Genomic DNA, 24664 nt, shown 5'->3' on the forward strand with positions numbered 1-24664 from the left:
CATAGAAATTTTACTTTGAAATTCAAAATACAGTTTTTTGAGCTAAAATGTGCTTACCTCTCATGCCATGTGTCTCCCTTTTATGCAGAATGAGTAAAATGGATAGCTCTTCAAAAATATGTGGTCACATGACCAAGTTATTCTATGGTTTTCTATAAACAAGGGGTGGCACTACTTCCCCTTTGGCACAAATCACCCCACTCTCCCCTATACTTTCCTACTCATCCCCAAGTTTAAAAAAAAAAAAAAGAAAAGAAAAAGAACTTTCTGGGAAAAATATCTGACGATTTTGAATATTTTATTTTCCTTGGAAAATACAGAGAAAACCTGAAAATATCAAAGCAATTCCCATAACATTTTTTGAAATAGAAAGAATATTTCCACAATTTTCTTTGGAATGATAGCAGATTAAACTTTCAAACCATTCTTCAAAAATCTGTGGATATTCAATAGAATTTCTAAAGACTGTTAAACTGCCAATTGCATGTATAGTTTTTAAAAAATCCTTTAAATGAAATCCCTCCGGGGGGGGGGGTCCTCAAGGAAATATTCAGAAAATGTGGGAAAAGTCCTGATTGTGTACTCAAATATCCAGATTAAACTCTCCTGACTTTTTTCTCTGATCAATATATGGACCATGCACAATTTAATATATATAGAGATACTGTCACAAGACAATTTGTGAGGATGAATTAAATAAAAATAAAAGTTCAAATAAGAAGAACATACATGACCACTTAGATACTGATTTGTAGGGATGTTTATTCTGGTGCTGATATGTATTTATGAACTGAGCATGGCAATGCAGAAATTTCTCTGGATCATGAATTTCAATGGCAGTTTACACAAAAACAAAAAAAACACAGGCGATGCTTATCAGCCCAGGTTTATAGAGGGAGATAAGGAAGGGTAAGCTCTCTTTAACATGAAGACTTTTCTCAAAGTATCGTTTAGTGGGTCCAGTGAATTTAGCACGAATGTCAGGAGTATTACATTCCAGGGAAGGCCAAGGTGGTGGGACAGCTGTATGCTCAGGCTATTGTTCTGTTTATTGTTCTACCATGACCCTTTGTGTTTAGAAATTGTATCCAAGCTATTTCAGGAAATCAGCAGGGATTTGAAAGATATTCCTCATCTTTCTTTTCTTTAGATTATTTACTGAAAGCATTTTAAATAAAGCTATTTTTACACTTCAGTGGGCTTTTCAGACACTGTTACACTCACAACCACAAATGTACACATGCATGCTTACACACAGATAGATCATTGGTTAGTGTTGTTTATAGCTGCAACAGACAATTTAAGTTCATTAATATGAAACCTTAAACGCAGACTAAATTGTACAATGGCTTTGCTACCATACAGCAGTGCTTATGTTAAAGCTCACATCCAGATCTAGAAGTCCCTATTTATATGTGAATATATATATTCTGACTGTTACTAAATATAAATATACGACTGTTCTAGTATAAAGTCAAATGACAAACATAATTTTCTTGTTTTGGGATGTTACATGGCAGCATCCCTACTAGATGACAGAAATATAAAATAAAATACAATATTCATTTACATACTGTTAATTTGGTGCAAATTGTTATTTGATCCGTCAAGACTTCTACAATTCAAACTCTTAGTTTCGGTTAAAGTAATTTAACTTTTATACAACATGAAATGATGTACTGTTTCAGCAATAAGAATAAAAGTACAACTGTGAGTTTGTAAGAATAAAAAAAAATGAAGACTTTCTATGTCTACTAAATAACAGTCATGTTGTTCTATTTATACTTTGAAATATTTGTTGTACTGCTGTTAACTTTCATACTATATTTACATATTTCAACCACAGTAATTGCATTCAAGGTGCATACATCTATTTACAAATGTGATTTCTGCATATTTCTATTCATGTGCACAAAAATACCAAGGCAAATTTATAAGAAAATCAATTTAAACTACTCTTAGTTACTTAAGTCTTCTGGAATCTACCCAATCCTGGTTTGAATAAGTACGCTGGCCTTGTCTGAACAATATAGTCCAGCTGTCTTTAATGCTTTTCACCGTAGTAAGTACATGCTCTTCTTGCACAAGTTTTATTTTCATGATGTTTTACTTGGTTTATTGCAAAAGGCACTGAAATAAGAAAGGATAAGCACACTACTGCATCAAGCTGGCTGAAAAAGAACTGTAGCAAACACTTGAACATCACAGCATCAGTGATACTAGTGGCTGTGTTAACTGTAAGGCACGGTGTTAAATATAAAACAGGTATTAGTTTCTTTAAAGCATGCTTGGCTAGAAGTCCAGGTCTTTCTGTTGGTCCTAAAACCACTGCAAATGGGAAAACTCATAAAGTATAGCCTTTCTAACTGAAAATATTCTTTTTCATGATCTTAGGAAAATTTTGGGATATTTTTTCTTTCATTTTCCTGGATGGTTTCCCTATATTTGAAACTCCTGTTATGGTGTTGATAAAGTGTTCTGATTTTTCTTTGAATTATGCCTCTTTCACTTTGGAGTCATAAGTGCCACTGCCCTTGTAGGCTGAAACGTATCCACTGGTGTCTGGGATATCCTCCCGCCCAGCTTTGCCTTTTCCTTTGCCGGACTCATCGAAGCGCTCCTTGTGGGCTCCAGTGTATTTGCTTGTGTCCGTCAGTCTGTCCACAGCTGCTGCCTTTGCCACTTTCTAGAAACGACAAAAGGTCATATTCAGAGTGACTTATTTCCTGATATGGTAGTGATGTCATCTGTTTGTTCGTGCAGCTTTGAACGTAGAGGCATATGAACACAGTCACACATTCAGTTTTATCCCATCTAAAGCTAACTCTCTGCACCTCCCTGGTTTTCTCTGCAACGTCCTCTCTCCACTCTCTCTCTCTCCCTTTATCTGCTTTTTCCTCTACTCCTCAGCAGGTCTGTATCCAAACAGGACTTTAAATACTCTTAGCTTAACACAGTACAAAAATCCAAACTGAAAAAACAACAACAAAAAACATGCTTTAATGCAAAATAGTGGTATTTTAAAATTGGATTAACAACAGAAATTCTGAGATGTATCACAAAAGTTTATCGTCTCACTGCCCTACTTTATATCTTGTTGTAATCATATACTCACGGTGACTCCAACATTGGCTGGCTCCTTGCCAACAATGAGACCATAAAGCTGCTGAAGCGCCTCCTCTTTGCTTTTGCCTTTGAAACGTTTGGGAGCCAACTCTGTCAGGGCCTGGTTGAACTGCTCAAACGTGATAACACGAGCTGACTTTGCCCTGAGGAAGCACACAGTGAAACAACTTAAAAACATTTTTTTAAGATAATCACTCTGACAAGAGTTAATTTCCCAAACAAATCCAATTTAAGATACAATAAAAGACCATTTTTAAAATTACAATATGGTGGGGTTACTTATCAATATACAGTGTAGTACGTACAGTTAGTGGTAGTTAGCATTGCCCTTGTTTAGAGAAGGAAGGCAATATAGTGATGCATGAGAGTACTTTTACAATCCTGAGTACCAACAGAATTACTTTAGCAAAGTTAGAAACAGAAAACTTCTATGGTGGTTTGCTGTATTTATCTAATTCTCACCAACTGTTTTCTAATGGTGGAGTACACTAGTACTCTTCCTCAGGGGTCTTTCTTATTTTAAATCAGTGCTGGACTGGGAAGAATATTTGACCCTGCCATTATTGGCCCCTCACAGCTGGTTGACCAAAACATAACTGCATACACTATCCCTTTGCACCATGTAATAGGTCTGCAAAACTTTAACTCAAAACTGTAACAAAGTCAAGAAGTTAGTGCCATAGGCTCATAGAAAAGTATGTATTTACTCTGTTTTTTCACTGACTCCCTTTTGGTGAGAGGTGAGCACTGTGGACATAAATCCTTACTTAAGTAGAAGTAACAAAAAAGAAGCAATAATTTTAAAATTCTCTGCCTTATTCTTTATGATGTGAAAAAAAACAGCTCTAAATTAAGTATGAAGTTAATTCACTGTCGAGCATAACTGAGTAAATTTACAGGAATAATGTCGACAAACAACAATTTAATTTTAGATACTTCAGAAATAGCTACAGCAGTAATACATCCATTTTATGGTACATTCCCTTCATATTGCCATATATTGTTCTTTTTAGAACAAGATGTTTTCTATGGACTTGAAAAGCAGATGGATTATCCAGATTCCATGTCTGTCATCAGGCAAATCCATCTTGCAAAGCTCCAAAACATTAAAGGGATTGAGCTTTCAGTCGGAGCTGACCAATTAGCATCATTTGAGGAGAACAAGGTGGTAGCTACAGCAGGGTTAAGTTGTACTGACTGGAAGCTGGAAGCAATGGCTGCTGCTGGTGTAGCATTTAGCTCAGGTGTAGCTATAGTGTAGCGGCAGTTCCTGTCAGTTGAGCTCAGGTTGCTACTGGAACTGCGCATGCTTACTACCTCATTTTGTCTTAGTGCTCTGATTGGCTCATAATAATTGGGACAGACGGAATGTTCTGCCATGGAAGTCTCAAATCAAACTTAACATTGATCAAAATACAAAACTGCTTCTAACTAGGTTGAAGTCTAAATTCGTGACTTACTTGGCTTATATGGTGTACTTTCATGATGTTCAAAGTATCTAAACAACCATTGTTGCTTTCTTTGGATCACAGGAGTGTACCGATTTAACTTCAAACAATTTCTTAATGGATTCCCTGGTGATTTTTATTAAATTGTGATGCTCTTCAGACCTAACTCATTCACTGAGGCTATTCATAGCTCTTCCACTCTTAATGTCTTTGTTGGTGTTTCTCCACTGGAGGTTTGGGACCCAAAATTGGGTTGCAGAACTGTTTTCAATAGGTCTCAAATTTGTAGCCTGATACACCAGATAGTCTGTTTTATATATCCATTGCATGGATATATTTCACATTCATCTGGGAAAGCTGCCTTAGAGAGCTTTTGAGAAGAGTAGAACTTTTCAAAAATTCTCGAAGGTGATTGAGCGATCCATCCATTGCCTACACTGCTTAACCCATTCAGGGTCATGGTGCTGGAGCCAGTCCAAGCTGTCACTGGGCATTGGAACGTGGCACAGGGCTGACATACAGACATACAACCAGGCCACACACACTCAACCAATTCAGTCATGTTTTGTTCTCTCTGAGGCCCAAACTTCAACATCATTATAGAGTTTTTATTTTTGCAATTTGTAGCTCAAATAATATCTTACTTGACTTTGCTGAAAACTATGTCAACATCTGTGGTGGTGACATTCTTGCCGTCAATGACATGACAGTCCTTGCAGATCTTAGCAAAGTTCTTGCCATTCATCTCCTTCCCAGTGGCCTTCGTGTCTCCATGGACCGCAAACTTCTGGAAGGCAATCTCCACCTCTGCTACAGACAGTGAGCCCTCAGCCATGCTGACAGAAACAGAGATCAGGTTCTACCGTTAGGTTAATAGTTTAATCAAGTTACAGTGTCTTAAACTTAATTAAAGAGTGATCACACCAACTGTTTATGGATGAACATTTCCTCTCTGTCCTTGTGGAGACACTTTAAGAATTAAAAAGATCTTAGAGTTATGATGACTCTATTAGCTGATTGACGGTCAGCCCGCCAAGAAACACTCACCATCATCATCATCAGTCTGAGTGCACATTTTCTCTCTCTTCCTCTCACACACAAGCACACACTTTCAACTCCATCATGTTGGCCTTACTCAAGCTGCTCTCAAGCCAATTTAATTTAATCAGCTCACTTTCTAAATGGCTGCTCTGGCATTTAGTCTGCAGAAAAGAATATAGAGTGCTCTTTGCTAAGACAGACTAGTCTTACATTGGATTATAAACCTAAAAAACAATATATGTGACAAAGTTTTAAAGGAAATAAATGATTAGCTTTCTTTAGATTTTATTAAAGGAGGTAAATTGGTAAAAAACTTTATCCAAACTCACTTTTTAGGCGTCCTTATAAGTAGCAGTTTGTTGTTAAGGTATTGAACTATAAATAGAAACATGCATTCAAAAGCATGCATATGAACAAGACATGCATTCAGTGCTGCATATTTGTGATGATATAATACACTGCTACACCCAAAAAATCCCTCAAATTACAGTACTGAAGAGACACATCAACTAGTTTTAGCAACAGTTTAAAATCAATGAAAACAACCTTTAATCTGCTGCTATCTGCAGTGATAACTCACGGTGCACAGAAGGGTGTTAAATATTGATGCTGAGAGAAAATAAAGGGAAATGTACCTGTTGTCGTGAATAAAATAAGGTGGTGTAAATATTCAAGACGGTCCTGATTTGCATACAGATGCTTGTGCTCTTTGTCGTTGTCCTCCTCTCTCCTCTTCTTCCTTCTCCTCTGCCTCTCCTCCTTCCTGCCACTCCCAGGCTCTCTCTCACAATGACGACAGCGATGGAGAGATACAGAAGGGCAGCAGGAAAGAGGGAGGAGGGAGGGAGAGCGTACCGACAGGCACAGTCGATGACATCATGCTCACTCTGTCTATGTTGTGTCCATGCAGTCTCATCAATCCTCATCTCTTTGGGCAGACCTTCTTTAAAAGATCCATGAGGTAAAAAGAGGGGGGAAACAAGTTAGTAATATTATAAGGACACTAAGAGGAAAAATTGTATGCACGTCTTGTCAGCAGTAGACTCATGCTCTTGATGACTGATGGTGCCAAATTTGTCTTTCCTGTCAAAAGACTGGACATTTTGTTTAAACTACCTCTCATACTGGCCGTAAGCAGCAGTATTTAAGATGCAGTTAGTTTGAAATGACATTTAATATTTTACAGCATGAGATCAAATCTCTGAGCAGCACCCATTAACATCAGACAGATTTGAATTAACTCGCTCACTAGAAAAATTTAAATGTTAATGGGCTTACACCTTTTTGCCGTATGTAGAGGAAGTGTTTTGGTCCTTTTACTAGAGCTATTTGTCTCTAAATTAGAAAAGCTTCCTGCACAATGAAATAACACTCATGTTAAGAGGTCACTAACTCCGTGTTTGGCACATTGAGATGTTTTAGTTTTCAGCACAAAAGTTGTCCAAGATTTTTAATCATTCTGCACAGCAACAACTGGAGTGTAGAATTCTCAGTGGTAAACGTTTTAGTGTTAATTTTAACAGTCAAAGTGTAATTTTAGCCCTAATCAGAGTAAAAGGCCTTCAGTGTTGGAGTTATCTGACAGAGTTGATTCATTCAGTGTTAATATAACACTGTTGAGAGTCATTTGATCCATGTGCCGCCCACTGCTATTTCAAATCTTGGGGGCTGAGTTTGTGTTTAGATGTTGCCTGTTGTACAGTGATCACAGTTGGGATCCCTTTACTCATGTTTCTGGTGAATAATGGTTTCTAATGTTAACACCTTCTGCACCATGAGTGAAGTTGTCTACCAAGTTGGTCACCTCCTGACTGTGGTTATGGGTAAGCTATCATAAAGTGGGTTGTGCAGACTTTCAACTCAGGTGTACTCTAGCTCTGTGTCTCTTTACTCTATGGTTGCCATATGACACTTCACTGCTGTTGTAGTTTAATATGAGGTGGCAATCTATCTTATGAATGTAATATACCTTGAACTGTGTAAAAAATTGAATTAAAATGCCTCATATTTATTTGAAAGGAAATAACACAATATTGTGTTAAAAGCACACTGTAATAAGAAAAAAAAATACTGCAAATGTTAAAAATCAACTCTTTCCAAAGTGTTAATCTGACTGAGAACCAGTTGTTAAAATTAACACCACAGGGCCAGTTTAAAAAGTGTTAATTTAACATTTTATCAGTGGTTCCCATATAAATCCTGGCAGTGATAATTTTAACTTAAATTTGCAGTTTCATATTAACAGTGTATCAGATAGAGCGGGAGCAGCAAAGGCAGATGTTTCTCTTGTAGAGCAGGAGGTTTAACATCTTACAGAATGACTTCTCTTAAACATAACTGAACAACGACTGATTTCAACACATATTTGCTTGTCTGATAATAATGTGTTTATGTGATATGTAACAACAGCAGAGGCTTAAGTATGTGGTCACTGCGTATTCCATTTTTTTCCAGTCTCTGATTCGTTCATCTAGTAATCATCCAATGTGCCAACACACATGCATTTTGCTACCTACTCTGCACAAATGAGTTCTCAGTCTGACATTATATTCTTTTTTTTTCTGTCTCACTCTGTCATTGTGATGTCAGTTATCCAAGCATACAGCCACTAATGTGCCACTTGGCCTGTGACAAAACACACACTAAGTGCAGACCTTGTATATATGTGGACAAAATTGTTGGTACCCCTCTGTTAATGAAAGAAAAACCCACAATGGTCACAGAAATAACTTGAATCTGACAAAAGTGATAATAAATAAAAATTCAACAAAAATCAGACATTGCTTTTGAATTGTGGTTCAACAGAATTATTTTAAAAAAAAAACAAACTCATGAAACAAGCCTGGACAAAATGATGGTACCCCTAGAAAAGATTGAAAATAATGTGACCATTGGGACATGTTCAACCAAGGTGTGTCCAAACTTGTAATCAGTCAGTCAGCCTATTTAAAGGGTGACAAGTAGTCACTGTGCTGTTTGGTGATATGGTGTGTACCACACTAAACATGGACCAGAGGAAGTGAAGGACAGAGTTGTCTTGGGAGATTAGAGAGAAAATTATAGACAAGCATGTTAAAGGTAAAGGCTATAAGACCATCTCCAAGCAGCTTGATGTTCCTGTGACTACAGTTGCACATATTATTCAGAAATGTAAGATCCACAGGACTGTAGCCAACCTCCCAGAACAACCTCCAAAGACATTAAAGGTGAACTCCAAGGTCAAGTTAAAGCAGTGTCAGATCGCACCATCCGTCGTTGTTCGAGCCTAAGTCGACTTCATGGGAGACGACCAAGGAGGACACCACTGTTGAAAACAAATCATAAAAAAGCCAGACTGGAATTTGTCAAACTGCATGTTGACAAGCCACAAAGCTTCTGGGAGAATGTCCTATGGACAGATGAGACAAAACTGGAACTTTTTGGCAAGGCACATGAGCTCTATGTTCACAGTCGCAAAAATGAAGCATACCAAGAAAACACTGTCCCTACTGTGAAACATGGAGGAGGCTCTGTTATGTTCTAGGGCTGCTTTGCTGCATCTGGCCCAGGGTGTCTTGAATCTGTGCAGGGTACAATGAAATCTCAAGACTATCAAGGTATTCTAGAGAGAAATGTGCTGCCCAGTGTCAGAGAGCTTGGTCTCAGTCGCAGGTCATGGGTCTTGCAACAGGATAATGACCCAAAACACACAGCTAAAAACACCCAAGAATGGCTAAGAGTAAAACATTGGACTGTTCTGAAGTGGCCTCCTATGAGCCCTGATCTAAATCCCATTGAACATCTGTGGAAGGAGCTGAAACATGCCGTCTGGGGAAGGCACCCTTCAAACCTGAGACAACTGGAGCAGTTTGCTCATGAGGAGTGGGCCAAAATACCTGCCAAGAGGTGCAAAAGTCTCACTGAAAGTTACAGAAATCGTTTGATTGCAGTGATTGCCTCAAAAGGTTGTGCAACAAGATAGGAAGTTAAGGGTACCATCATTTTTGTCCAGGCCTGTTTTGTGAGTTTGTTTTTTTAAATAATTCTGTTGAACCAAAAGCAATGTCTGATTTTCTTTGGTTAATTTTCATTGAAGTTTTATTTATTATCACTTTTGTCAGAATCAAGTTATTTCTGTGACCATTGTGGGTTTTTCTTTCATTAACAGAGGGGTACCAACAATTTTGTCCATGTGTGTAGGTGCATTAGCGTTTGCAAATAATAACAGCATATGGATATGATGAAAAAGAGGAGCTAATTGTGAGTGCAAATCTTGATCAAATATTGGTGCTCATAGCACAGTGCAAAAAGTCTTGGTGGGGCTTTCCCTAAGGGTTACTCAATTTAAAGAGAATTTTTTTTTCTGAACTTACTGTGCAACCGTTCATTAAAGGTCACATATTTTCCCTTTAAGATAAGTTTATATTGGTCTCAGAGGTCCCCAAAACATGCCAGTGAAGTTTGTTGCTGAAAAAAAACACTCCAGTATTGTTTTTTTGCATATCTTAAAACCCCTCTGTTTCAGCCCTGCTCAAAATGAGCTGTCTGACTCCGCCTCTCCCAGGAAATGGATGTGGCTCTCCTGATCCACCTGTCAACTTGTAGTCGAGATAAGTATTTTTCTTATTCTTGGGGGGACTGTGGACAGGCCACAGTTGTACATTTTTGTTAGAAAAGCCTGAAAAAGTGTATTTTGCATAATATGTGACCTTAAACAGCTTGTCCTGGTACTTTATCATATTGCTAATAACATCAGGCCGTATGATTCCTGCTCATCATTTGTCCTCATCATTGTAGCACAGCAGTGAAATTTCACAGCAAATGCTTTGCTTGGTCAGTCTTATCATAACTAAGATATCTGCTGAGAATAATTAATTTTCCACAGATAAACATAGCTCCTTCCACCTTGAATTTCATGTTTTAGCTCTTATAGCATGTCCTGCTGGTGTGCACAGCTGATCGAGGGGACAGGAGTGCATACATTAAGCTATTTTACAACTAATTTTAGTGACAAATCTCCTCATGCAACTTAAGTTTATAATCCAGCTCCTTCCTTTACTCTACAGTAAACCACTGAACTCAGCTCAAAGCGTTCTGTCATTACTATTCTCTACTCCACCGCCCCTCTTTTCTCACTTACTGTCATTATCACAAGAGCCCTCTTGTCTGGACAAAGATGATAATGACCCGTCAAAGGACAAAGACCATTGACAAGAGCACTGGCTCTCTGACACATTACGAGAAAGACCGTTCCTGCGTTCATCTCCAAATCATAGGGAGGAGGAAAACTGAGGTGACCTTTCTAAACTCAGATGACAGTGAAATACTTTCAGTATATCAAAACATATAAGCCACATGTACATATCAACAGCAGAGGGCACTACTGCTTGACTAGACACCTTGAGATCAGTTCAGTTTGACTGTTTCACAGAATTTCCCTCTCCATTATAGGCTACTAGACCTCTTAATCCCTTTATAATCACTCAAACATGTTAACTCAGCCCTAACCTGCACTGCTGTCTTTACTACAACACAAAGTTTGATTTTTGTGAGCCCCTCCATATAGTCCACTAGATAGAGCTCTAGACCGGCACACACTCTCAGAAATCTTTCCCCTACTTTTCTGTATCGACAGCAGAGGACACTGCTGCTCAACTGGACTCACAGTCTAAGTGGTTCAGTTTGCTTCTTGGCAGCTCTGATATGATCTGCTTCAGTGTTTAATGCTGTGATGCAGGTCATACTTGATTTCAGCAAACAACAGTAATAAAGTGGTTGATAAGTGGTCAGTAAGGGGTCAAAAGAGGGTCTATGACTAATCTGCAATGGTTAGTTACTCAGCTCCCTTTTTCCTCTATGATGCCATTGTTTTCCCTATCAGTGGTTATAATGTAAAATTTGAACTTTATTACTTGATGTTCAGATATCCAGATTACAGCCAGATTCAAGAGTGTGGTTTGCCGTCAGCACCAGCAGTATTATTATTTCACACTTCAGGATATTAGTTCCCAATGGGAGGGGGTGGGGCTGCTCTAGGAAGATAAAATAACTGTAACATCTACTGGAGTGAGCTAGGATACTTCATACTATGTGAAAAGAATTGTCCTCTGGCAGATAAAACCATAAACCCAGCTGTAATTCTGTCTACTAAAAGTATGACTTAAGTCTTCGTTAACAACCGAGACTATGACTAGCTAAAAAAAATAGATCTTTGATTGTAAAAACTCTGACAAAAGGTAGGTTTGATTTTTGTCAAGGAGACTAAAGTGTCAGCATAGAACTGATAGACATCCAAAATCCATTACATTTCTCCATAATCTGTCACAACACAAATAGAGATCAGGTGAGAAAGCATTCAAGGTAAGTTGGAATTTCATTCAGTTTATTTCAAAGTAATAAGAGGAAAGATAGAAGCCTATGTTAGTATGAGTCTTTTAAATTCATACTAATTATACAATGTGACCAAAAAAAATAAGTTAAAAGTAAATAAATTCATTGACTACAAGCAAAGACAAAAATATAAAGACTTTTTATTGACAAAATCTAAACTAAAGTGTTTTGTGTTTTCATCATCTAAATTTAAAACTTTCATGAGTGAAAATGCTTCAAATGTGACTAAACCAATAAACATTTTAATCTAAAGATTTTGAAATAATCTAAAGATTTTTAAATTTGAAATAGCTGCTAAAACTAACACTGCATCCATCTAAGTTGATGTGATAGTAATTTCTTGAATCATGTTGGGGTATAAAGCTCATATTGTTGCATAAAGATTCATTTTATTATCATCAAAACTATTTTGTAATCTGAGAATTAAAAACAGATTATTAAGTGACTTTTTTATATTAAGAAAGAGGCATTAACGCTACAAAGGTGAGCTTGAATAAGACATATACACATCTTTAGGGAAACTAAAGGGAAGATCCAGCCCTTACCTGAGCTGACCTTTGTTTCTTTTTCTGACCTGTCTTGCCACTATATTTGTGTTGATACCAACAGCAAGCCTGAGCCACTGTTTATGATTCTTACATTATTACAGCACCACTAAAGTTTTCATTCCAACTTTTTTTGTTTCCTTTAAGTTTTTGAGGCTGTTTCAATCATGTATCCTTTATAAAATGTAACTTATAATGGAAAAGCTGTACATATAATTTAAGCCTTAACTATTTTTTGCACCTACTAAAATTGAAAATGTTTGTCACTCAAAGGTTTAGCAAATTATATAAATAATATACAGTAACAAGCAAAAAAGGGGATTCCTCCTGGCCTTAAAGCTCCTGTAAGGGCTTTTTAAGCTGGCTATAAAACAGACTGAAATGAATGCTGGTGCCTTTTACAAGCTACTGAAGCAACAAACAAAAAAGACATTTTTCATAAATGTTATTTTTCTATAAAGTTCTATTTCATACCTGAAACTATTGCTCAGAGGTAGGTGTTGAACCAGCTTCTACATTAAAAAATGATTTTTTTCACATGTCAGAGAGATAGGACTGCCTGTTAAAAGGAATGTTGTTTAAAAAAATTCACAAACATTTGGTTTACATGTACACAACAAGATCAGTAAAGCTACACAATATACCACTTGTATGTCAGTGTTGACTTTGGTAGCTATTTTAGAGTTAATCTTAGTCTGTAGATTAAAATCAGCTTCAGTTTTAGTCATTTTTGACTTTTATAGTTTTTTAGTCGACAAGAAGTCAAAAATATTTTAGTTCAGAACTAGTAAAAAAAAACTTCTTACAATTTGGTGTTTACTTTTAGTCCCTATATTTATTCTCTTTGTTATAAATTTATTATCCAGATTGGCAAATGAATATAAATGTAAAACACTCATAGCAATGCACTGTCAACAATGTGTTTGGTTTGAAATATACAGATAAATATACTGAAATTAGTTTTGATTTGATGTCCAACAGTCCAGCACTAGTATTTTATGTTTCAGTGTTTTGTATTCAATATGTCTGCTTTTATTCTCCTCGATGAAAAATAAACATATGCTTTGTCTCTTTATCACCAAAGACTTTTTTAGCTAGTCTTAGTCTTATCTTCTTCGTGGAAAATAGGAGAAATTGTGCAGCCTCATTGTCCATCAGAGTGAGACTCGGAGAGACAATATCTCTCCTGTCCCAAAAAAATGAAGTAAAAAAAAAATAGATGTTAAAAGTTAAGGAATTTGTCAAGTTCTTTTAGTCAAATTTCCTTTTTCAGAATTTTTTCCAAGGACTTTAAAACACTTCTGGGGATTTTGTGGAAATTTGGGAGAATTTCCTGGGAATTTTTTCAGAGAACATTGTAAAAAAAAATTTAATTTTAGTTTTTCTCAAGATTTTTCTTAAAACTTACAGACTTACATAGAACCTGAAACAAATAAAACATTCATTTCAGCTCATATTTCTGACATAGTTTTAGTTAACTAAATGAACACTGTAATCCACAGGGAGGCAAAAAAATCTTGAATAAAGAAGCTCTTCCTCTCTGAAAATACTGTAGCTTTTTGAACTCTTCTGAAGATCAAAGTATTCCTTTTAAGCAAGCTAAACTTCAAAATGTTCATCACTAAAGTTTAACTTCTATTGTCTGCTGTGTCAGTATTTACATCCTTTCAGTGCTGTGAGGGTTTTCAGTGTAGTCCTATGGGTGCCCATATGCTCCGTGTTTTTTTCCCAAGATAAATAGAACAAGTTGTTTTGGCATCATGCACCATCATGAAACTATTTGCTCAGTCAGGAGGAAACTAAAGGGTGTGAAGGACTGAATGGCCCCAGAACATAGCCAGAGCAGTCAATCCCTCTCTCTTTATTGATATAGTTTTAAATAATGTTAATCCACCAGAGGTGTAAAGTTCTCTCACTTTGGCTAAAGTTTACTCAAAGTGAAATTAGTAGTTTAGAAATCTTCTCGGGAAAAAGTAATTCACTTAAAGCCCAATTAAAGTACTGAGTAGCTACTTATGAAACCTAAGGGCATTACAATAAAATTTGATCTTTCCTTGATGTGCAGAGACAACAAGAGAATATGGCACTCCAACCAGGTTTGTGTGAGTAAAGTCACACCTTATTGATAGAAAAAGCCAAACAACCTGACAGTTTCATATCATTGACAGAGAGCTTTGGCCCCATTGTTTTGACTTTAATGTTTTGAGGGTTTTTTTTTTTGGTTTTTTTTACCCAGCAGTGAATGCTTTTTAAAATGTAGTCGGGTATAATACTTTCCTCAAATGTACTTAAGTAACAATAAAACCAGTTACTTTAAAAACTACTCCAAAATACAAGTACATAAATAGCTACTTAGATAAAGTAACATGTAATTTTAAAGAAGAACCAGAGTCTTGTGTGTTGTTGTTGTGTTAACAAACACTATAAAGAACATGATTGATTGCTATTATTAATGGCGATCAGTGCTACACAATATGCATTCATTAATGTTGTGGAAAAGCTTACATAATGTTTTGTTTTGCTGACAACTTGACCTTAAGGAGTTTACTTGAAATTCCTGCTTATTAAGCAGGCAGTGTCATGGTTGAACACCTGAGTACTTTCACTCAGACAGTAGGAGAGCAGGTCTGTGGGAAGATCCCACCTGTCTGTTTACAGTTAAACAAAAACCTCCCCTTTAAATATGACCACAGGTCAGCCTTGGCTCTGGTTTGGAAAGGAGCTGTGGGATCACAGAAGCCTTTGTTTGGATTTCAACACTTACCATCATTTGGAAGACACTGGCAGTCCTCAGATTCAAAGTCGACACAAGTTGGCTAAAAATTTTCTGATCCTAATTATTATGGCTGAATCTAGCTTTCCTTTACCTCCAGATTCTATCTGTCCACTGTGTGTGGATGCAGTGAGAGACCCGGTCACCATCCCCTGCGGTGACACGTACTGCCTGGAGTGCATCAAGATCTATTGGGACCAGTTTGACCACATGGGTGTGTACAACTGCCCCCAGTGCCGTGCGACTTTCACACCCCGGCCCGTGCTGAGACGTAATCTACCAGACGTGAACCATGAGCCACGACGACAGCTCCCTGAGCTGACCCCTTTTCCCTACATGCACCGTGAGTCCTTCTGCGATTTCTGCGTTGGCCGTCGCAACAGGGCTGTGAAGTCGTGTCTGATGTGCCTGGCCTACTACTGCGAAACACACGTGAAGCCACATTATGAGTCGTCCACCTTCAAGAGGCACAAGCTGGTGGACGAGACAGGTCATCTGGACAGGAAGATCTGCCCCCAGCATGAAAAAGGTCTGGAGCTGTTCTGTCGCTCAGACCAGATGTGCATCTGTGTGTTGTGTACTGTCAGAGAGCATCGCAGCCACAATATCACCTCAGCAGAGGAGGAGCGCATTGAAAAACAAGTGAGTCTTATGTGTTGTAAGGCAACTGTTTGATTTCTGGACAAATTGACCTATGGAGTGCCTTTCTATACTGTCAAGAACCTTCAAAGCTGATTTTTGCTTTTCTGAATATACAACATCATGTCTTTTTTTTTCTCCCTAAAGAAAGTCTTAGTGGTCACCCAGTCTGAAGTCCAGCACATCATTCAGGAGAGGATGAAGGAGCTGCAGGAGCTCAAACATAATGTGGATGTTCTCAAAGTAAGATCAAACACGCATACATACAATAGCACATTCCATGATTATTTGGAGAGTAGGAGGAAGGTGCATGCATACAATATGATCTATTTGCAAAAGCTGTCAGCTCTCATAAAGCTGATCTCTGACTGGACCTTGTAGAGTAACGCCCAGAGAGCACAGGCAGAAAGCGATAAGACGTTCCACGAGATGCTGCAGGCAGTGGAGCGGTGGAAGGCTGAAATCCATCAGATGATCACGGCCAACATGCAGGCAGCAATGTCGCAGGCCGAAAGCTACGTAGACCGTCTGGAGCAGGAGATTCAAGAGCTACAACGCAGGGATGCAGAGCTAAGGCAGATCCTGGAGACAGAGGACAACATTCATTTTCTTCAGGTGATGCAAAATTATAGTTTCAAGAGATTTGAGCCATCATTGTGAAGTTTTTCCAGTGTTTTGCCATAAATCTTGCACTGCTTTGAGCAGACATGTTTACACGTTGGTCAATAGAGTTTGCCGTGTACATGATCTCTTATAGCTTTCAGGCTCACAGTCATTTGAAATATACATAATTAAAGTCTGAAGTCCCAGAGGCAGGCTAGACCTGAAAAAGAGTGAAACATATGAAGGGCTGTTTGTAACATTATTCAGAATTTCCAAGCAGATATAATTACTTTTCCCCATGCATGCGACTCTAAACACACACAAGGTGTGCTATTACACACACACTTACTGTTACATACGCAACTAATTCATGTAAATGTCAAAGTAGGTATGTGAGAGAAGAATAACATGTATGTGCAGGGTTATCCTAAATAAGGTCCCACATTCCTCTTCTAAATGAAAACTAAAGCCCTGTATGATAATCAGGAAAAACAATTTATCTGTAATAATTGTTAAAACATATCTTTATAAACCACCTAGTGGAGTAAATTGACATGCCATATAGACAGTTTCATATATCCATTGCATATAAAACTGAATTTTTCACATTCATCTGAGAAACCTCCCATACAAAGCCTTTGGGAAGGCCAGGACTTTTAAAACAATTATCAGAAGGTGATTGGATGAATATGTCTGTCACATTCATCATGGGCCAATCAGAGTGATAAGACCAAATGAAATAGTAAGCATGCACAGCTCTAGTGAGTAATCCTGAGCTCAACAGACATCATTTATGATCAGTGAAGCTTGTCAGTGGATAAAACTCATGCTAAGGCCAATCAGAAAAATTGCAAAAACATCTTTTCTGCCATGAAAAGCTTACAGTGTTTTGGATAGATTACATCTTTACATACATTTTAATGGAGACATGTTGCTGGTGTGGCTAAGTGCTACACCAGCAGCAGTCATTGCTACCAGCTTCTCGTACAACTTAAACCCGTCCGTAGTTACTGTCTCATTCTCCTCAAATAACGTTGACTTGTCTGGTCAAGAGGGATCTTCCTGATGACAGACATGGAATCAGGCCAGTTCATCAGCTTTGCAAGGTTACTAGCTGAGGCCCCTTGTACAAAAATATATAGAAAACAAACACACCAAAAAAGGCATGTAAAGAGCAATATCAGCAGAGACAGATGACATAACAGTTTGTCAATAGAGGTCACCCAACCTACCCAACTTGAAAATTTCTCAAGGTTACTTAAACTTTTCAAACAGAGTTATTCATGACTGCAAGTAGCCTTTGTGCCATTTCAGTTCATTGCATTACTCTTTTTTGAAGTTTTTAAATTACCATTAAATATCTGAGTCTTTCATATTAAATAGGAGTTTAACAGCTAAATGATACTTTGCAGTCAGTGGAGTAAAATCTGTTTCTGGAGAAAAAAATAGAAAAAAAAAACTAAAAAATGTGAAAATGCCCCTGATATAAACCCTCCTTTTCCATTTAAACAGAATTTTCCCACCCTGTGTGTCCCTCCGGAGGCCATGGTGCCCAAAGTGCTCATCAACCCTCAATTCTCCTTTGGAGAGATGAGTAAAACAGCGATGGAGATGAAGGAACATCTGGATGACATCTGTAAGAAGGAACTGGGCAAGATCTCCAAGATAGGTATATGTATGGTTCAGTTACTTACAAAATAGCTTAACATTGTGTATCTATTTATGGCCACAGTTAACTCAATGCTTTGTTATTTCAACAGTGAGTGAAACCCCTGTGTACATACTTTTGCCAAGAAATGGAGACAAACGACTCAAGGGTAAGAATTTCAACTTGTAGAACTTTTTCATTAAGCATAGGCTTTGACATCACATAGACTTTATTTTTTGTAAGCACTAATTTAGTTCAGTTTAGATAAAGAGAAATTAATTAAATCAACCAAATAAAATTCAGTATGTTTCTGTTATTTCATTTCCAAAAAGTTCCTTCCAGAGTTGATTTTCAGGAGCCAAAAACCAGGACAGACTTCTTAAGATGTGAGTGAAGTACTTCTTATTCAGTCATTTTTGTGTATCACTTCTTTGATGTGTGTATTCCCCCCGTGTGATTCTTACAGTCTTGTTCACTGTCTACATGAATATTTAAACAATGTGCCCATCTGTCTTTTTTTCTCAGACTCCTGCAAGTTGTCCTTTGATCCAAACACAGTGTATAAAGAGCTGGTCCTATCTGATGGAAACCAGAGGGTGACACGTAAGAAGACCGTCCAGTTTTACCCAGATCATCCAGACCGCTTTGATGGCTTCTCGCAGGTGCTGTGTAAGGAGCCTCTGACTGGTTTTAGATTTTACTGGGAGGCAGAGTGGGGCGGGGAGTTTTCCATTGGGGTTGCCTACAAGAGCATCAGTCGAAAGGGAAAAAACTCCCACAGCCTGCTCGGCTACAACGACAAGTCCTGGAGCCTCCTGTGCTCGGACTCAGGTTACTCTGCCTGGCACAACAAAGTAGACCGTGATCTCCCTGATGCTCCCAGGGCCTCGAGGCTTGGTGTGTACCTGGATTATGCAGGCAACACTGTGGCCTTTTATTCTGTATCAGAGACTATGGAGCTAATCCACAGGTTCAAAGCTCAGTTTAGTGAGCCGCTGTATGCAGGCTTTGGTGTGGGCTCTTCTGTCACTCTCTGCCAGCTGAAGCAGAATTCAACACCTTACTAAGAGACGGTGGTGGACTCTGGATGTTTGAGGAACAGGGGCAAAAATAATTAAGAGGGCACCTGTTGTGTGCACTGGAGCACCAGCCCATAATTTTTGGGCACTTGGAAGGTATATTGTCAAATTATGTGCAGTTAAAGGAATGCCCACTTGGAGGGCATCCAAAAGGGCATATTTGTCGCCTTGTTTTTTTACATAAGGGCACCAGGGGGGCGGACACTTCCTCTGCCACTTCCCTGAGTCCACCAGCAGTTCTACTGTTCATGCTCCTGTCTATGTCCGACACATGCCAGAAGTGCCATTTCACTCCACTTGAGATATGTGATAGGTCTAGAGAGAACGTGCAAAGCATCAGGTCATTTCAAAATACAACACAATGCACAGACTCTAAGCCTCATCCTGCGGCATAAGCCAACGATCATCATTCAGGATGTAAAACAACATGGAGGAGGAAAAGTTAACTTTTGAGGTGGAAAACCACAGGATTTTGTATGTAACCACACATTCTGTCACATGAGCACATCACACCAAAGATGCATCCAGTGGGAAGTGGGGGTGGGTGGGAGTGCAAGCGGAGTATATGAAATTTGAGGGTTATTCTTTAACTGAAATAAAAATGATAATGAAAGCAAAACAGTAGTTAAATGTACATAAGAATGTTTTTATTTTTGATAAATATGACCATGTTTGTTTCATGCAAGTTAATATTTTGTTTTTTATACACTGATTTAAAACACAAATCATACTAAATGTTGTCAGAATATCAGTGCCATTAAGACAGAGTGCAAGAGTCTGCCTGCATCTTTAGCTAATGGAAAATATTCAATTCTAAAAGTAAGGTGACAAAGAATTATATTTTTTTCCTTCGTATGCCTTGTAGCTCTAATGACTAGGGGTGTAATTGTTGACAGAGGTCATGGTTTGGGTTTTTTTTTTTTTACCTCGTTTTTTTGGGTCAGGGTACAGGATACAGTTCATGGGTGAAAAAGTAACATAAAGTCCTGAATTTATAAGCCTTACTCCAGGTTCCCTCATGTATTACTGATAGTAATGCAGCTTACAGTTTGACCCTCTTTCAATATCGGGAACTACCGGTGATAGTTGGTATAGCCTGTGGTGTATTAAACATGAAAAAAGAGGAAAAACAGATTTAATCAAATTATTTATTAACAATTATTAGACATATTTAATATTTTAGAGCCTTTTTAAGGTATCATATTATTGTTTTATGTAATATGCCATGATGCCGTCACATAGTTACACAGTTGTAGCATTTTAAAGCCCCCCCCAAGGATGACTGTTATGAGCAGGCTAGTGCTCAGCTCTCCCTTTCTTATGCAGTAAATAGTAAGTTGTTGTAGTTAAATAGTTGCTGTAAATTTGCTGGATATTGACAAGAAAATCATGGGGCAACTCTAAATAGGCTTATGTTATTTAAAGACTTAGCACTGTTGTATCCTTTTCCTTTCAATTAATTAGTGTTCAGAAATGGCAGGTGTCATAATTTGCAGATCATGTCAGCTAAAGTCATTCAGCCAACGGGACATCAACTTTGACTGCATGGGTGCAAAGAAACTAATTCAGCATCTCTTGACTCAGGCACAACTCTATTTTACTAAAAATTGCTGAATAAAATAGCTTGTTGCTTAAATTGGCATTATTGTGATTGCAATGTTAATTATGTTAGTCTGCTTTTGACTAGTTAATATTAACTTCTACTTTTACACTGAGCTAATGAACAAGGATATTCATCCCAGTTCATCAGTGAGAAATTTCACACCCCTGTACACTATGACAATTTGATAGCCAATTCTGATTATATATAAAGATATCATTAAGATTATAACAGGATATTTTCAAATCACAACTAACATTATCAGTCACTGATTCTCTATATATTGCAGTTGCATATATGCGTGCTTATATAAATAATTTTAAAGCTTCTTCAAATATGTCCTTCATGCATTTACAGATAAACAGGCATATTGTATTTGCATTCACAGTGCAGCTTCTTCATGCGACAGAGATATAAGAGGGCTGGTATGAAACCTGTTAAGACAAACACAAAGGTATTTACTGAGTTGAGAGTGACAAACAGGAGTCTTCGTATTTGTTTAACAAGGGATGCAACAATTGCCAATGAGAACTGAGACAAAAGCATGTACACCAGATTAAATAAAATCAGATTAAAAGCTCTTCTCTTCATGTTGTTTCCTTTGTGTTGGCCCCTCTGCCCGTATAAACAATTGACCCCGTGACCACTACCAGCCAGCTAACACTAAAACAGGCCACCTTGTACTTCAGAGGTTTATACCTGCAGAATAGAACTGGATGTATGACCACTAGGTATTGTTCCAAGCACATGAGACTCTGAACAAGAGGCTGTCCAATTATGAATGTGGTATTTGACAGGTAAAAAAATGATCTAAAGAGACAGCTTGGTAGGTAACGACACAGGAACTACCAAATGCCTAAGAGACAGAAAAAAATCTCAACCAGAATCGGATTTAGTGGGATGAAATCAGAGACTCTCTTCTCTTGTCTTCCGTTTATAATAAGCCACAGGATGTAAAAATTGATGGGGAGACCAAAGAGAAGGTTTACACTATATGCAAGTACTTTCAGATAATCCATAAAGATATCTGTGGAGTGTCTTCCACAGGACATCCAGGTAGTTCGATTGGCAGTGTGGTTGATACTCCAAATGTCCATTTTCACCCTAAAAGCAGACACAGTGATGCTGAATGTTCTTTTGTTTTGGACGAATGTTGAGTGTAAATGTGAGAGTCATGATCAGAAACAGCCTTTGTTTGTGACTAAAGCAGAGAATAATGATCAGTCCATCCATTTTTCATTTCAGGTATGCCTTTGCACCACAGTCAATGAGATTAAAAAAACCCTAAATGATTATTTGTTATAAATCTTTGGAGAAAAATCACTTTTTTTGTAAGCAGATATTATTTTCTAGTATACATAAAAGAGCAACACATTTACAGTCTTATTTAACACATTAAAAGTGACCTCACCTGAAGGATGTCAGTCTTCAGTCATGTCTGTGACACTCAAGTTTAACCACTAAGACAGGGGCTTACCTTTACATGCATCTCCCTTATTGGTCACATGTACAGATGAACCCTCCTCACTCACGCAAATGTCAAATTCTTCAGGTGTTATGGCAAGCAGATAGAGAATATCATTCATACAAAAATGTATTTATGGTTTTTTGTCTCTGAATGTTGCCTGCTATGATTATATTTATCCCTTTTTTTTTTTTACTTATCTGAAACAATGTAATTTGGGAAATAGTGCAAAGTAACAACACTGTTTTACATGTCTGCCACTTCACAAACAGAAAGCACGTCCACTGTTGCATATGCAAACTTACAGTTGTTGAAGGCATCTGCCATGCAAACTATTAGTTATTTTTATAGCTGCTATGATGTTTAGACTAAGGGAAAATGTTATTGTATAAAACCACAACCCTAACAGCTCTGTAAACACTACATATGAAAACAGCAGTCCTAATGGTAATCTAAATGAGATTATAGCTTTAAGATGCACGCTTCAAAAAATTAGAATATCATGTAGAATTTCTTTTTTCCTGGGATTTAATTCAAGAATTTAAACTTTTATAAACTCTAGATTTATCTCATAAAACATGTATGCTCTCAAGTTTCATAGCTGAAAAGTTCTGAATTTCCACCGGCATTAATGTAAGCACAAAATCTGTGCAGCAGGAGCTTCATGGAATAGGCTTTCATGGCAGAGCAGCTGTGTGCACATCATTAATCTAGTGCCAAGCATTGGATGGAGTGGTGTAAAGCACACCAACACTGGACTGTGGAGTTACATGTTCTGTGAGAGGATGAATTAGGTGTTACCTGCCATATGCATTGTGCCAAGTGGGAAGTTTGGTGGAGGAGGAATAATGGTACAGGGCAGTTTTTCATGTCCAACATCAGTGCCTGATCTTATAAATAACCTATAGGATGAAATGGCACAAATTCCCACAAAAAAACACTTGGCTGTTAGAGCTGTAAAAGGAGCGGCCAACTCCATACTAAAGTACACGTATTTGAATACTATGCCATCACAATCCAAAAAAGCTCCTGGAAGGCAATCATCAAACCACAAGAAGCAGGAAAGATCAGCACTCAAAATGTTCTTTTACCATTTATTAAGGCTTAACAGGCCACACCGGACGCGTTTCGACACGTAGGTCTTCTTCAGCGTTGTAGACAAAGAGCGGAAGGGCACCTTATATACAGGAAGTGACAATAACAGTACAGGTACATCCTTCAAAATAAGACTCTTAGTTTAAGCTTGGTAAAACACAACCGCTCATTGAAACCTAGCACAAAGACGTAAATGTACATTAAAATATGAGTTTAACCAGTACAAAAACTCACAAAAACTTACAAAAAGATCAATGTCAGAGGGCTCAAGACATGGCTCTCCAGAAACAAATTTCTCCTTTTTTGCTTTTTAATCATTGAACCACAGATATAATTATAAAATAGCCAGACCTAAATTTCCATATGCCAGCTTACTGACAAACTAGATTTGTATGCCAATTAGATTATCCCCACATTATATCCAGTAACAGGAGACTGCACTCATAATTTTGCATCATTTGAAATCTTCATCTCAGTGCTGTCTCACTCACGCTCCTGAATGCTGCTCAACATCAGGTCTGTACCAGGTTTCTTTCAAAGATTGTGTATCTTTGTGCTGAATTGTGCACATTTTACCACTGCCGTTGACCTGCCTTCAGGTTGTTTTATTAATCTGCAGTTTATGAAGCATAACTGTGGATTGTTTGCTTTATCTTTAAAGAAGAACCTTAAAAAAAAAAAACCTTTTAACTTAATATAATGTCAACTGATGCTGTCCTTTCTGTCTCTTTACAGTTCCATAATGAACACCACCATCTCAGAGAATGATTCATTTTTGGCCTTTATTGAAACAGTCTATAAGCCACACATGCTAACCATTGTGTCAGTGATAGTCAACATCATCTTTGGTCTTCCTCTGAATGGTTACATTGTTTGGAGGATACTTGGAGCTCCCAGAGGGATGGTGGCCTCAGACTTCTTCTCTCTTAACCTGGCTGTGTCTGAGACCTTTTTTGCTTTGTGCAGTGTGTGGTATTTGCTTTACACAAAGTTTAGGCTAATTCTATATTTGAAAGCCTTTACTTTCTGTATGGGTCTTCTTTTGACAGCCCGTCCTCTCTTCCAGTGCTGCATCTGTGTCGAGTGCTACATTGGGGTTGTCCACCCCCTTCTATACCTACGACTCAAACCCCTGAGATACAAGGCAACCTGTTGTTTGACTCTTTGGCTATTTATTCTTCTTTCTTGCATTTACAGTTTGAAAACCTTTGTGAATCCTCTGTGTCTTTATGG

General features: G+C 37.8%; 2 protein-coding genes across 2 annotated transcripts; one reads left to right on the top strand and one right to left on the bottom strand.

Annotated features, from left to right (window-relative positions):
• Positions 1 to 760: 760 nt before the first annotated feature.
• Positions 761 to 6377, bottom strand: tppp2 (tubulin polymerization-promoting protein family member 2). Its single transcript, XM_041785837.1, has 4 exons — positions 6251 to 6377; positions 5219 to 5410; positions 3116 to 3269; positions 761 to 2686 (listed from the first exon to the last, which is right to left on the bottom strand). The coding sequence occupies exons 2-4, from the start codon at positions 5407 to 5409 to the stop codon at positions 2495 to 2497; spliced, it is 537 nt and encodes a 178-aa protein (XP_041641771.1). The 5' UTR covers position 5410; positions 6251 to 6377; the 3' UTR covers positions 761 to 2494.
• An 8994-nt stretch (positions 6378 to 15371) lies between these two features.
• On the top strand, positions 15372 to 19259 carry ftr84 (finTRIM family, member 84). Its single transcript, XM_041786206.1, has 7 exons — positions 15372 to 15944; positions 16089 to 16184; positions 16323 to 16556; positions 18057 to 18213; positions 18305 to 18361; positions 18525 to 18578; positions 18718 to 19259. Exons 1-7 carry the CDS (start codon positions 15372 to 15374, stop codon positions 19257 to 19259), a joined length of 1713 nt encoding a protein of 570 aa, XP_041642140.1.
• The last annotated feature ends 5405 nt before the right edge of the window (positions 19260 to 24664 follow it).

The sequence above is a fragment of the Cheilinus undulatus genome, linkage group 4 (assembly GCF_018320785.1).
Source record: "Cheilinus undulatus linkage group 4, ASM1832078v1, whole genome shotgun sequence".
Classification (NCBI taxonomy): domain Eukaryota; kingdom Metazoa; phylum Chordata; class Actinopteri; order Labriformes; family Labridae; genus Cheilinus; species Cheilinus undulatus.

Excerpts from the sequence above, each read along its gene's own strand:
- ftr84 (XM_041786206.1), top strand. The coding sequence starts at position 15,372 with ATGGCTGAATCTAGCTTTCCTTTACCTCCAGATTCTATCTGTCCACTG. Across the intron at positions 15,945-16,088 it reads AGGAGCGCATTGAAAAACAA|AAAGTCTTAGTGGTCACCCA; the intron begins GTGAGTCTTATG and ends TTCTCCCTAAAG. Across the intron at positions 16,185-16,322 it reads ATAATGTGGATGTTCTCAAA|AGTAACGCCCAGAGAGCACA; the intron begins GTAAGATCAAAC and ends TGGACCTTGTAG.
- tppp2 (XM_041785837.1), bottom strand. The coding sequence starts at position 5,409 with ATGGCTGAGGGCTCACTGTCTGTAGCAGAGGTGGAGATTGCCTTCCAG. Across the intron at positions 3,270-5,218 it reads ATAGTTTTCAGCAAAGTCAA|GGCAAAGTCAGCTCGTGTTA; the intron begins GTAAGATATTAT and ends GTGCTTCCTCAG. Across the intron at positions 2,687-3,115 it reads CAGCCAATGTTGGAGTCACC|AAAGTGGCAAAGGCAGCAGC; the intron begins GTGAGTATATGA and ends TGTCGTTTCTAG.